General features: G+C 55.0%; 3 protein-coding genes across 3 annotated transcripts; all 3 read left to right on the forward strand.

The window, feature by feature from the left end:
- The first annotated feature begins 683 nt into the window (after positions 1 to 683).
- On the forward strand, positions 684 to 6,141 carry EV422DRAFT_10194 (EPSP synthase-domain-containing protein). The gene has a single exon (XM_053064528.1). It carries the CDS (start codon positions 909 to 911, stop codon positions 5,901 to 5,903), a length of 4,995 nt encoding a protein of 1,664 aa, XP_052930014.1. The 5' UTR covers positions 684 to 908; the 3' UTR covers positions 5,904 to 6,141.
- Positions 6,142 to 8,453: 2,312 nt separating this feature from the next.
- EV422DRAFT_502523 (uncharacterized protein) lies at positions 8,454 to 9,506 on the forward strand (the record flags this gene model as incomplete). Its single annotated transcript, XM_053068273.1, has 3 exons — positions 8,454 to 8,639; positions 8,781 to 8,899; positions 8,933 to 9,506. The coding sequence occupies 3 exons, from the start codon at positions 8,454 to 8,456 to the stop codon at positions 9,504 to 9,506; spliced, it is 879 nt and encodes a 292-aa protein (XP_052930015.1).
- A 1,850-nt stretch (positions 9,507 to 11,356) lies between these two features.
- Positions 11,357 to 14,031, forward strand: EV422DRAFT_511379 (Fasciclin domain-containing protein). The gene is given in 6 exon segments (XM_053069002.1): positions 11,357 to 12,333; positions 12,428 to 12,823; positions 12,911 to 12,970; positions 13,066 to 13,227; positions 13,352 to 13,456; positions 13,469 to 14,031. The coding sequence occupies 6 exon segments, from the start codon at positions 11,770 to 11,772 to the stop codon at positions 13,730 to 13,732; spliced, it is 1,551 nt and encodes a 516-aa protein (XP_052930016.1). The 5' UTR covers positions 11,357 to 11,769; the 3' UTR covers positions 13,733 to 14,031.
- The last annotated feature ends 89 nt before the right edge of the window (positions 14,032 to 14,120 follow it).

Genomic DNA, 14,120 nt, shown 5'->3' on the forward strand with positions numbered 1-14,120 from the left:
TTCAAAGAGGCGTCGTACACCGACGCATATTTCCTGGCATGCGGGTGCGCATGGGCAACCGAAGTTTTGTAGACACAGTTTTACATCCCCGTGGAGAGGTAACTCGCTGGTCCCAAAATTCTCATCATCGCGCTGGGTTAAGGCCAAAATAATTTCTCCTTTGGCAGCGTCCCAACCGTAGCTCATCGCCATAGGCTCCTCGCTGCTTTGCTTCCTGCAGAGGTGCCAAATCTGCACAACAAGCCCCCGTTTGAGGATGTCTCTGTAGTGTAACTCGGTATTCGGTACTTTCGGATTCTCAAAGTGGTCCTCCGGATCCTCAGAGTCGTCCCCGGGCCACGTGGTGTCAACGAAGGCAGCAGGGTCGGTGCTGAATAATAATCGTCGAGCCGGGGGATCTTTCGCTTGCAGGTGTATAGGGGGTTCGTCAAGCGATCTATGTACAGCTGTTTGGGTAGTAGCACATGAAGTCATTTCGAGAGACTTTTGTTTTTGTGATTGTTTCTTAATTTTACATATTTTTTGTGGGGGTTTTTCGCTTTCGTCTTCTCTTTCGCTTGTGAGGGAGCGGACTTTTGCCTCGGGAACGCGCTCCGTAAGCACCCTGGATTGGGCAGTGAGTCATCTTAGTCAGAGCCCTTTGCGCGGTGGAGGCGACCATCTCCTGCTGGAAAGCCTCGTCTCGCGCATATCCATACTGGACGCAGGACAGAGATCCTACCCACAAACACTGCTTTGTTCCACACATAGAGAGACGGGCTGCATCTCTCCTACTGTACTCTGCAACCCCGCAGAGACTACACTGCACCCTCTTTGAGCTCCTCCCCCTTGACTTGCACGCTTCCGGTGAGAATTCTCGACGAGGAACTCCCATTCTCTCACTTCAGCTACCACAGCAAACAACAAGGATGGGTGCTTCAGAGCTGGCTCCCATCTCCATCCCAGGGACGTCTACGACAAAAGTCTCGATTTTGGGCAAGGAGACCATCGTCGTCGGCATCGACCTCGTAGATCACATTGCCCGGGACGTCACAACCAACATCCCCGCAAGCGTTTACATCATAGTCACTGATACGAACATTGAACGACTGCACTTGAAGACGCTAGTATCGGCTCTGCAGAATGCATTAGATCAGAATCAAACCACCACGGATGCAAAGGCCCGCATCCTTTCGTATGTGATGCCCCCAGGAGAGTCGTCAAAGACGAGGCGGACGAAAGCAGCGATAGAAGACTGGGCACTGCAAAACAAATGCACGAGAGACTCATGTTTCATCGCATTGGGTGGAGGTGTCATTGGAGATCTGGTAGGGTTCGTCGCTGCAACCTTCATGCGCGGCGTGCCCGTCGTGCAAATCCCTACAACCTTGCTCGCCATGGTCGATTCCTCTGTAGGAGGCAAAACCGCCATCGACACCCCGCATGGAAAGAACCTGATCGGATCATTCCACCAACCGCACCGCATTTTCATCGACTTGAGGTTCCTGCAGACCCTCCCCATGCGCGAATTCGTGAACGGACTGGGCGAGATCATCAAGACGGCCGCGATCTGGGTGGAAGAGGATTTCGATCTGTTGGAGAATCACCCGGAACAGATTCTCGCCCTTAGCCAAGGCGCCGTGGACGATCCGTCCTCAGCAGAGGTCCAGCTCCTTATGCGAGTGATTCTCGGATCTGTGAGAGTCAAAGCTCATGTGGTGACCGTTGACGAGAAGGAAGGAGGGCTTCGTGGACTCCTCAATTTCGGGCATTCCATAGGCCATGCGATCGAAGCGATATTGTCCCCTAATCTGCTGCATGGGGAGTGCGTGGCGTTGGGCATGGTTCGCGAGGCGGAGATCGCACGCCATCTTGGTTATCTGAACGAGGTAGCTGTGGGACGGCTGGTGAGATGCCTACAGGCATACGGGCTGCCTGTCTCGCTCGAGGACAAAATCGTCAAGCAGCGCGCACCTGGAAAACACTGCCCTGTGGATAAGCTCCTGGACATCATGTGCATCGACAAGAAGAATCAGGGTTCCAAGAAGAAGATTGTCATGCTGTCTGGTATTGGCCGAACTTACGAACCGCGCGCCAGTGTCATTCCCGACGATGTCATCCGCAAGATCTTGTCCCCTTCCGTCGAGATCACCCCACCCAGCAAACCCATCAACGTGCAGCTGAAAGCTCCTGGATCGAAATCACTGTCGAATCGCGCTCTTGTCTTGGCTGCTTTGGGTGAGGGCAAGTGCCGCCTACACGGACTCTTGCACTCGGACGACGTACAGGTCATGTTGGATGCCCTGCAAAAGCTTGTGGGAATCGAGTACCAGTGGGAAAACGATGGAGACACCCTTGTTGTAACTGGAGGAGGCGGCCGATTGCGCGTGCCGTCCAAGGAAGTATACCTCGGCAACGCCGGAACGGCAGCTCGGTTTCTCACGACTGTGTGCGCACTTATCCCCAAAACAGGGGAGAAAGTTGCAAGTCCCGCATCGACCATCGTCACCGGCAACCCACGCATGAAGCAGCGTCCGATCGGTCCATTAGTCGATGCCCTAAGCGCCAATGGCGTCAGCGTGAAATACCTCGAGACCAAGGGGTGTCTACCACTCGAGATCACACCGAATGGGATCGGCCTTCCCGGCGGCCGCATCAACCTCTCCGCCTCTGTCAGTTCCCAGTACGTCTCCTCGATCCTCATCTCGGCCCCTTACGCGGCACAAGAAGTGACCTTGGACCTGAGCGGCGACGCAGTCATCTCGCAACTCTACATTGACATGACGATCGCGATGATGGCGTCTTTCGGGATCAACGTGGTCCGCCAGGAAGGGACGAACATGTATACCATCCCCAAAGGCGTCTACAAGAACCCGGCCGATTATTACGTCGAAGCTGATGCCTCCTCGGCGACCTACCCCCTCGCCTTCGCAGCCATCACAGGTTCGCGAGTAACCGTCACCAACATCGGCAGCGACTCACTCCAAGGCGACGCCCAATTCGCAGTCAAAGTGCTACGCGAAATGGGCTGCACAGTCGAACAAACAAAAACCAGCACAACCGTCTCCGGCCCCGCCGCCCTAAAACCCTTACCGACCATCGACATGGAACCCATGACAGACGCCTTTCTCACCGCCTCCGTCCTCGCCGCCGTCGCCCGCGGTGGTCCCAATAAAGACCACACCACCCGCATCACAGGCATCGCCAACCAGCGCGTTAAAGAGTGTAACCGGATCGCGGTCATGGTCGAACAACTCGCGAAATTCGGCGTCTCGGCTTCGGAACTACCTGATGGGATCCAGATTCATGGTATTGACCGCGCGGCACTGAGAACTCCTGAGGGCGGGGTGAAGTGTTATGATGATCATCGGGTGGCGATGAGTTTTAGTGTGTTGGCGTGTGCGATGCCCGGGGGGAAAAGGGCGGTGGTGAATGAGAAGCGGTGTGTGGAGAAGACGTGGCCGGCGTGGTGGGATGCGTTGTCGAATCGGTTGGGGGTTCTGATTTCGGGGGTGGATGTCGATGTCGATGGCGAGGAAGGGGATGGTCATGCTGTTTCTTCCACGAAGGCCACGAATGAGCTGCACCTCCGCAATCTAGACGAAACCACACCAACGGCGTTGTCCGACGCAACCATAGTCCTAATCGGCATGCGCGGCGCCGGAAAAACCCACGCAGGCCGCGCAGCCGCTAAATATTTCGGACGCGCATTTATCGACATGGATCACGCCTTCGAGTCCGATCTCAACACTACCATCCCCGATTTCATCAACACGAGAGGGTGGGAAGCCTTCCGCACCGAAGAAGTCCGGATCCTTTCCCAGACACTTGCTGCACACCCGACCGACACCGTCATTGCGTGTGGGGGCGGGATTGTTGAGACAGCTGACGGCCGGAAGGTGTTAACAGGATGGCAGGCCAAACATGGGTGTGTGGTACATATCAAACGGGATATCACCGCCATTGCGTCGCATCTCGATAAAGACACCACACGACCGATGTACGGCGAAGACATGCGGGGCGTGTGGGACCGTCGGAAAGGCTGGTATAGAGAGTGTTCGGGATATGAGTGTGTGACTGTGCATCAACCCGATGGGACCGAGGAGTGGGGGAGGGTTGAGAAGGATTTTACCAGGTTTTTGGCGTTTGTTACGCAGAGGAAGAGTACAAGGACGTTGCCGGGAGGTGTGCCGAACCCGCCGGCCCCTAGTTTCTTCATCTCGCTCACGGCACCCGATGTGACGCCTATCCTTCCCGACCTGACCGCCATCTGCGCCGGGGCTGACGCCATTGAACTGCGGGTTGATTTGCTGGCTTCTCACGAGGAGGAGTATGTTGGTAGGCAGCTTGCGCTGCTTCGTCGGTACTCGCCGTTACCGATCGTGTATACCGTCCGTACGCAGAGCCAGGGCGGGAAGTTTGCTGATGCGGACCATGATGCGCGGGTGGGGTTGTTGGAGTGTGGGGTTAGATGGGCCTGCGAGTATGTGGATGTCGAGGTTGGGTGCGGGGATGGGAGCGAGGTCGGGTTGACGCAAGCGCTTGTACAGCGGAAAGGACATTCCGCCGTGATTGCGTCGTTCCATGATGTCAAAGGCGTGGTAGCCTGGGACGACGCCAACGTCAACATGAATGTCCAGCGCACCTCAACACATACCGGTTCAACAACCTTCAAAGCCAAATACGACGACCTCGCCGCTGTCGGGGATATCGTCAAACTGATCGGCCGCGCACATTCCCTCGAGGACAATTTCGCCCTCCGCCGATTCGTCGCTTCTTTACCTGGAGACAAACCGGTGATTGCGCTCAACATGGGCCCGCTGGGGCAGATCTCGCGCGCACTCAACACGTTCTTGACTCCCGTTACACACCCGCTGCTCACCACCGCCGCCGCGCCCGGGCAGTTATCCGTTAAGGAGATCCATCAGTTCCGAACCCTGCTTGGAACACTGACACCGAAGGCGTTCTACCTGTTTGGTAAACCGATCCAGCAGTCCGTCAGCCCGCATTTGCATAACGCCGGGTTTGAGGAGTTGGGGTTGCCGCATCATTACCAGCTGTATGAGACGGATGATGTCAACGAGGTTGTGGAGGTAGTTCGCCGTGGAGTCGCGGAGGGGACATTTGGAGGCGCTAGCGTGACGATCCCGTTGAAGGAGGCTGTTATCAAGAGCGGGGTCGTGGGGATGTTGACGGATGCTGCGACGCGGATTGGGGCGGTGAATACGGTGGGGGTTGGGGAGGGTGGGGAGGTGTGGGGGGATAACACTGATTGGGTGGGGATTGTGAGGTGTGTGAGGCAGGCTGGGGTGGAGCTTGGGAAGCAGATTACGGCAAACATCACCGGGTCATCGACTTCGACAACGCCTGCATACGCACTCCAAACCAACCCCGACGTGAAAACGATCGGCGTAGTCATCGGCGCAGGCGGAACAGCCCGCGCGGCCCTCTACTCACTACAACACCTCCACGTCGACGAAATCAGAGTGTGGAACCGCACCCCCGAAAAAGCCGCGGCATTGGTCGAGCAATTCAACGGTGGTGTCGTCGTCGCTGACCTCACCGCTCTCCTCGCCACCACCCCCGAGTCGGGACACACGACCCGGTTTATCGTGGTGTCTACCATCCCTGCCGCTGCACAAGACGCCGCGGCGTTCACGGGCATGTTCCGATCCCTCGCCACATCACCATCCACAGTCAGCGAGGTCACGGGCGTAGTCATCGACATGGCCTACCGACCCCTGTACACCCCGCTCCTGCTTGCGGCGCAGGCCACGGAAGGGTTGAAGAAAAGCTGGACGGTCGTGCCGGGGTTGACTGTGCTGGTGGAGCAGGGGGTGGAGCAGTTTGGGAGGTGGACGGGACGGAGGCCGCCGGTGGAGGTCATGAGGGGGGCTGCAAGTAGGGGCTATGAGGGTGTGTGAGGTTGGCGTACCTTGTGGAGTTGGGGTAGATAGGTTGGATGGGATCTATTGTGTGTGCGGTATTTAGTGGCTTCTTTTTTCGCAGCGTTCGCTCGCATTGATTGTTTAGTTATAGCTCTGATGACCCTCCGGTGTACTGTACATACGTTCTGGTTGAGCATCAAAAAAGTCAAAAACTGGAGCGGGTGGGCACCTCAATAAACCACTTCTTCCCACATAGTTGCGCTCCTAGTTACGTTTTGGTCCGCAAGACTGAGCATCGACTTTCCAGGTAGGGCATGGTCACCATCTTCCCTCGCTTCAATCTACCCCTTCCCTCTGCCTCTTGTTCCCCACGACTCTATGTGAGCACTGAGCATCCACTTGGCATTATACGAAACCGAAACTCATCTTGGCCCCACTTCCCCTTCTTTCCATCCAAAACCAACCCGCCCCCGTCCCTGTTCCTAATGTACCTGTACATCTTCCACCGCACCCGCCGCCTCCTCCTTGAATTCCTCTACCCATCCTACCGCCCCGGTTCCGCCCGCCCACGCTGGCTATGCGCCGACTGCGCGCTGCACGGGACAAACGGGACAAGAGGGCAATGCAAGCGCTGCGGCGGCATATTGTCGCCCTCTTCACATAAACTGTGTCGCACTTGTGCGGCTGAGACGAGCTGTTGCCAGTGTTGTGCGAGACCGGCGGTGTTTGACGGTGAGGGGGGCTGTCCTGAACCACATTCCACTATCCCGATCATTTGACACACTGGACCAAACGACCAATGTACATCTATCACCGCGCCCGCCGCCTCCTCCTGCGATACTTCTACCCATCCTACCACCCCGGATCCGCCCGGCAGCACTGGTCATGCGCGAGATGCCGAGGGCTCGGCACGAACTGCGCGGTTGGGCGTTGCAACCGATGCGGTGACTCGACCTCGACGTCTGCCTTCAAGTTGTGTTCTGCTTGTGCGGCGGAGACGGGGTGTTGTGAGCATTGTGGGAAGCCGACGACGTTTGCGGATTGAGGTGGGGGAAAGACCATTGGGAAAATGGGAGTTCGAGCTGGGTATGGGGGTCGGCGTGGATGGAATTCGAGTAATACCCGGGTGGGGCGAACAACGTTGATTTGACCCGTTGAAGCGTTTGGAGCGACGTTTGATATGTGCTTGAGCAGATTGAAGTTGGGATCGTGGCACACCTTTTCGTCGGGTTCAATCAACGCTGCAACGCAAACGTTGGGCACGGCGAGACGTTAACAGGGACAGAAAATGTTTTCGTGCGTTCCGGATGCGTTGCATGACCGTATATTGACATTGTACGAGACGATATTGTACTACTGTGATTGAGAAAACCAAGAGGATAAGGTACGCCCAAGATACCCGTTCTTCCATTCTATTTGTCCACTGAGCGACTCAAAGACAGCGAAGGAAATCAAATGTGAAGGACATGCTCCAGGCCCTGAGTGGAATGACAGATGAACGCGTTATGCTGATATTGCTGCTCAGGCCTAGACCCCTAGCAGCACTCTGCATCCACCAGCTTCCTCAGCCGCAGAACCTGAACCAGAAGGACCAGCCGCAGAACCCGAAGACATTTCCCCGCCAACCGCATAGAGGCTAAATGCATTGAGTGGAACGTGGTGCATAAGCTGGGTCTGCGGACATCAATGATGTATCCAATCAGCATATCCCCATTCAGCATACAGGAGAAGAACGTTTACCATGTAGGCCGTTTCAACTGCCCCGGGGGCTCTTGCGGTGAAATCCAAAATGCACCATACCTCAGCAAAGCGCCAAAAGGTGACCGAATGATTGTCCTGGTGATAAATGTACTCTTCCATTTGAGTAAGCCAATGGGCTCCATCCACACTGTTGTTCACAAGCTGGGTCTACCCTGATTTGCTTGTATTGCAAAGCAAGCTCCAGTATGTTGTTTGTGAAATTGCCATCGTCAAACCATACATAATTTACCGGGAGGACGCGGCGCCAAATGCATTCATAGCAGCCTCATTGTTTTGTATGACACAGCAATAGGTTCTTCACAAGGTGCATGCCACACAAAAGCTTGTGTTGGTGCTCGTTGGACATTGTCACTTAGGCACCGTTGGCCATTGTGAAACTCATCTTTGCCTCTGGCATTGCCTCCTTTGGGAGAGTCATCTCCAGCCGGGCACTTGACCTTGTCCTTCCTCTTCTGCTTCTTCTTGCTTTTTTGGGCTTGCCCTTTCCTGTTCCGTTCTCCTTGCGCTTCCCCTTTCCTTCCTCCTTGCGCTTGCCCGTGGGCCCCTTTTACTGGGACTGGAAGGTTGCCAGTCTGATCAGCGATCGTTATAAAATCGTCCTTTGCGCGTTCGCACTCCTTCCGATGCCTGATAAGTCAAGGGCAGTAATTCTTCTTGAGCTGCTTGCGGCTGACCTTCGATGAGGGCGTATTTGGGTAGCTGTGTCGGGAGCCGCAGCGTTTGCATGCCCATCTATCATCCCAGTTTGCTTACGCAACCCCCTTGTGGGAGAGGGGGACTTTTTGATTCCGGTCATGCGTCTCACCTTCTGATTAGAGTTCCTGAATGTCGGAATTTCACACGCGTGGTATACGATGGTTTGTTCCAGCATACAACAAGCTATTGGTGTACGATGGACCTCAGATCGTGTCAACTTTGAAGACGAAATACGCCGTTAGGAAGTTCACCGCCAAAAAGCACACAGAGTTCTTTCTCAGCAATGTGGAGGGTCCTCCACTCGCGTCAGGGCTCGTCCGTTCGACTTAAGAGTTCACTCAAGTTCCAACGCCTACTACCAGCTCCAACCACCCACCGTTTGCGGGCTCTCGGAGGGATGGCTCGCCCTCTTTTGCTTACCAAAATGCGGCTCTTTTGCTTACTTATTGTAGCCAGGTGCGGAGGGCTTTTCTGAATTCTGTGTATATGAGAATCCTGCGTCCGAGCTTGGCCAGCCCCTTGCCCCAGCCGCCGCAGTTGCGCACGGACACTGACTCAATCACTGGTGTATCTAGGTTTATGTTCACATACTGTAATATTTGAGACAGCTTGGACCACGTGTCCACCGATTTGGATAAAATTCTGACGTGGCTCATGGCTTTCCCTATTCCACACTCCCACCCCGCAATGTCCGACGACAACGAGCAACTGTCCCCCGAAAGGCTGGATATCATAAAGAAACTGCAACTCACGAACGATGTTGCATGGCTACGACAAATCATCAGAGAACATCCGGACATCGCCTTGTGGCCCGAGTTCTACGTCGGCGGCGATCAGCGCAACTGCTGCATCATCAACATCATCCTTCAAATGAACAACGTCGAATGGTCAGATATGATGGGTGTATACATATCGGCTGTCAAAGATGACGACCATTACATCCTCAATTCGCTCCTTCGGCATAGGCCAGGGCAGCTGCACAAACTGCTCTTGACATTCGCCATAGAACGCTCTTCCGAGAAGACCCTGAACCTTCTTTGCCGATATTTTGATCCGAAACAGTATCTCGATGACTTGCGGGATGACATGCTCGATGCGACGTTACGTTTTTTGAAGGACGATTTCATAAAGCTGAGAAGCTCGACCTCGGCTATTTCGATACGATCCCCACTTGAGAAGTAGCCCGTCTTTATGCGGACGAGGAGGAGCATCCCGGCCCTCTCGGCTGTTCAAACTGCTTCATCCTGACTTGTTTTCTGAATTCACGTTGACCCCTCGTCTCCGACGACCTATATTACTAGAGACTTTGAATGAGCTTGGGTGTCCCGGCGTGGACGCTGTGAACCATGTATGCGCAACCTTGTAATACATTTTGAGGGCCAAGTTCAATAAATATCTAGAAGTAGAAGGAAACGAACAAACGAACAAACGGACTGCGACAAGATGCCACTGAGTCCTTCCGAACCATCGCCATTGTCTCCGTCATCGTCACACGGAAGTTGGACAAGTCTTTTCGCAGAACTATCACCGACCACACCTGTTTCAACATCTGCCTCAGCAACAACGCTGCCGCGCTAGAACTAGCATCTGTGGCAGAGTTAACCGTGACAGAGCCGGTAAACGTACTTGATCCCGGAACGGTGAGGGCTGTCCCTCCATCTGCTCTCCCCAAAGACAACGTATTGGTTGCCCGATACCAGCCAAGGATCCGTCCGTTTCCGGTGGAGTCCCAAATATGGAAGTCACCGGCGGCATCTGCTGGCACTGCGCCAGCGCAGAAGGTAGCGTGACATCAAGGCACTCGGCTCTTTCGGATAAACTCGCAAAGCTAGCAGCGCGCGCAAGAGCCTGGTGGTAGAAACCTTTTGATAAAGTACGTTGTCTGAAGGACTATGGCAAAGAAGTGGCGAACGTGGCTAGAGCGCTGAACACCTTCGCCTAGTTAGAGGACATCAGAGAAAGACGAGACGGTTTCAATTGAGTGTCGCGCTGTTATGCGGGATCATCACTTTCATCCTGCTCCTACTAACCTCCTCCCTCCTCGTATGGGCCGCTCGCGTCTGAAACAGATCCAGTTTTTTTTTCATCAATCAAAGGGATGGTCGATGAAGATGAGCTAGTTATCGGGAACGCTGCTCTGCAGCGCACAGAGCAGCGGATTTAGGAACTAATGTCCAGGGAAACCCGAACCCATAAATAGTCGTTGATCGAGCCGTGGAAGGCGAGATGTTGATGAATAAATAAATGGATGTAGACTGAGCGGCGAATGCGGCGTGAGGAGGAGGTGCTTAGTGCGGTGGGTTGTGAGTAAGCGCCGCTCAAAATCCGTCCGAATGCCGCATCCATCCGGACATCGCCAGACCCATATCTACCGGAGAGAAGGCAGTCTAGAGGTGGTGAAGAAACGTCCGAACTGGTCAACGAGGAGTGGCACCATACGTCCGCACATGGCATATAAAAGCACAGGGGTGTTCATCCTTGGCATGTTTTCTGAAAGTGGGTGCTCAACGTTCAAGTAGTGATGGACAGGATACCTCAACATAAGTCGGATCACACAGAAGGATATCGGATCTGAATCTAGCTTCAATCTCAATCCCCCATCCACCAGGCAAGAAAATCAAAGTTGTCCGACGGCCAAGGACCCCCAAGCAGGGTGTGAGATGGAGATGCGAAGGAACGGGGAACGGAACCTCGGACGCGATTTTGGGATATCAAACGCTACCCGGTCTTGGCGTTTCTATGAGCAACATCGAACGACCTCCGTCCAAAACTCTACGTCCCCTCTCCGGCAGATATGCCAAGCAAAATGAATCTGATTGGACTTTATCTCCATGTGCAATGCAAATGGTAGGAGGGTTCGATGTGATTCTGAAGGCTGTTCGCATCTGCAAAATGCGGGGTGTCCATATGCGAAAATCCATACATTGTTGTTGAATCGTACATTGTTCCTGACAAGCCAAGCCTGCGAAGGAGGGTGAGGAGATCCCCTCTCCTATACGTTCTAAAAGCAGGGAAAGTTAAGCGTAATCCACCAAGATCTAAGAAAATGAGCGTACCGTTGGTCACGGGCCCCCTTTTTGCAACCCCCCGTTTACAACCCCCCTTCATCCCTTAAATCCCTTCCGTCGTCATGGGCGGAGTAACCTATGACTCTGTGGACCCTGGACGTTGCAAGGGACCGACTGAATTACTTCGAGGACGTTCCACTGCGATACCTTTATGGCAAGCCACGCTTGGAGGACCCCTTTTTCCATTCTCTTGATTTGGCGAGTTATTCCGGGTTCAGCCAGATCATTAGCTACTCGAGTTTGGTCGTATAAGAAGCAGTGTTAGCTTCGCTTGATTTGATTCGCCGTTGAAGGAAGAGTCAACACTACCTGCACAGACCAAATCGAACAGACTTATCGACACAGCAACTCCAGCAGAAAGCAGTGCAAGTCCCATCATGGCTCTCCAAGGAGCCGTCCTACGCCTGATCCTGCTCACAGCAGCTCTGTTTGCATGTGTCGCTAATACTCACCCGACCCCCAACGGTAACTCGCTCGCGAACCAAGCCGACGCTGCTGTTGCGCAGCTACGCCTGTGGGTCGAGGGCATCAGGCACGCTGGGGAGGTCCAGTCCGACACCGCTAGCGACGGCGACACGGACGTAGAAACGGTGCAGAACGCGAATGTAGGCACCTTCGACGACATCATCATCTGCCAGCTCCTCGGCGGGTTCACGGGAACGAACTCCCCCAAGAAACCCTTCCACATCGCCCTCCCGCAAGATGCACCCGACCGCTCGCACCCGGGTCCCGGCAACGCGACGCTCGATGCCTACAGGGTGCTGCGCAGCGACCCGGCGTTTGCGAAACTCGCGGACTTGATTGACGAGCGTCCGGCGGTGGTCGAGGCGTTGAAGGTGGAGGGCGCGGATCTGACGGTGTTTGCGCCGGTCCAGGAGGCGTGGAGGTGGAATACGTGTCCGCCGGGACATGATGTGCCGCCGGACGAGATTGTTACCAAGGTGGGTATAGGTCTGCCGTGGATGTTTGACACGCAACGGTCTCGCAGACACGGCATCTGATTGGATAATTCAACTTCTCTCAACCCATATTCAGATCCTCCTCTACCACCTCGTCCCCGGCATCCGCCCCGCCAAAACCCTCCACGGCGGCGGCCTCCTCACCACCGGCCTCGAGCTCGCAACCCTCGGCGGGCGCGCGCAAAAAATCCGCGTGTTCTCCCCCAACTCTCACGGCAACCGGCCCCACCACGGCATCTCGCTCAACCTGCACTCGCACGTGGTCGCCGCGGACATCGAGTCCTCGAACGCGGTGATCCATGCGGTGGACAACGTGTTGATCCCGCCGCCGGATGCGTATTGGCTGTTGAAGCATGTTCCGCATGCGTTTGGCGTGTTTGGCGTCGCGATCAGGAAGGCCGGGTTGGAGGATGTGGTGAGGGAGACGCCGGGGATGACGCTTTTTGCGCCGAGTAATCGCGCGTTTAGGAAGGTGTGTGCATGCGTCTGCTTACTCCACGATGCGACTTTCTATCAAGGGGTAGACCTGTATCTGACATATTCCTGTTGTGGTTTGCAGCTCGGATGGAAGAATCTCAAGTTCCTCTTCAGCCCCAAGGGCGCCAAGATTCTTCGCAAGGTAAGAGACATGCTCCCCTCTATCTCACCATGCCCCGTCCTTCTCCTTGCATCATCTTTTGCTTCCGGACTTAACTCCTCCCTTCCCTTCATCAGATCGTCAACTACCACATCTCACCCTCGCTCAAATACGGCCCCGACATCCTGCACGAGCGCAAGGTCAAGCTGCCGACCCTGCTGGACGGCGCGAGCATCGATGTGCGCGTCAAGCGGCTCCGGAGCCCGCACAGGGGCGATCATGGGAAGAAGGGGGATGTGGTGAGTCCGGCGCCAGCCGTTTGCGTATCCGTTTCTGGGATATATTTGCATCGTACATGAAACGTCTGTGTTCCTCCTCGCTCACTCATCACAATCAATGCTACCGCCCCCTCCCCCCGAAAAGATCGTCCTCAACAAAAAAACCCACGTCACCATCGCCGACGGCCCCGCCATGAACGGCGTCGTGCACGCCATCGACAGAGTCCTCGTCCCGCCTCACAAGAAACACCACAAGAAACATCACAAGAAACATCACAAGAAACATCGGCACCACCACGACGCCGAGGATGATCTCGCCGAAGATGATCTCGTCGCCGTTCACGAAGGCGAGGATACCGACCCCCCGACCTCGCGGTGGTGGGTGCCGACCCACGACGCGAAGGCCGATGGTGAGGGTGAGGGTGGGATCGCGTACGAGGATGAGATGCTGGCCGTGGACGAGGACTGGCTTGTGGTTGAGGGGATGTTGGATGCGGTTGAGGACGGGGAGGATGAGTGGTTGTGAATTTTTCCCGCCTCGGTGCATACGAGGAGTGATGGAAGGGAGTGATAGGCTTGAGCGGTCATCGTGTGTATGAGGATCTGGAGAAGCTTTTTGGGCCGCCTGGTCTTCTTTTGTTCTGTATTTTGGTGCTTTTGGGGGGGAATACCCATTTTTGTTGTTTTTCATACCGACTTCCGTTCCGTTTCCTCTCCTTTCCTTTCTTACACATGTTTGAGGCGCCCAATGCGTACGACAACCAACAGGCACAGCATTCAATTGACAAACTGACAGAAAGAAAAAAAAGCACGCTAGATAAATACCCTATGTACATGTACGAAACGCTCCCGCCCCCCCCCCCCCCCTCCCCCAAAAAAAACCCTCCAGCGACGCTTAACAACAACACACCGAC

Source organism: Fimicolochytrium jonesii, assembly GCF_025526975.1.
Source record: "Fimicolochytrium jonesii strain JEL569 chromosome Unknown EV422scaffold_1, whole genome shotgun sequence".
Taxonomy (NCBI): Eukaryota; Fungi; Chytridiomycota; class Chytridiomycetes; order Spizellomycetales; family Powellomycetaceae; genus Fimicolochytrium; species Fimicolochytrium jonesii.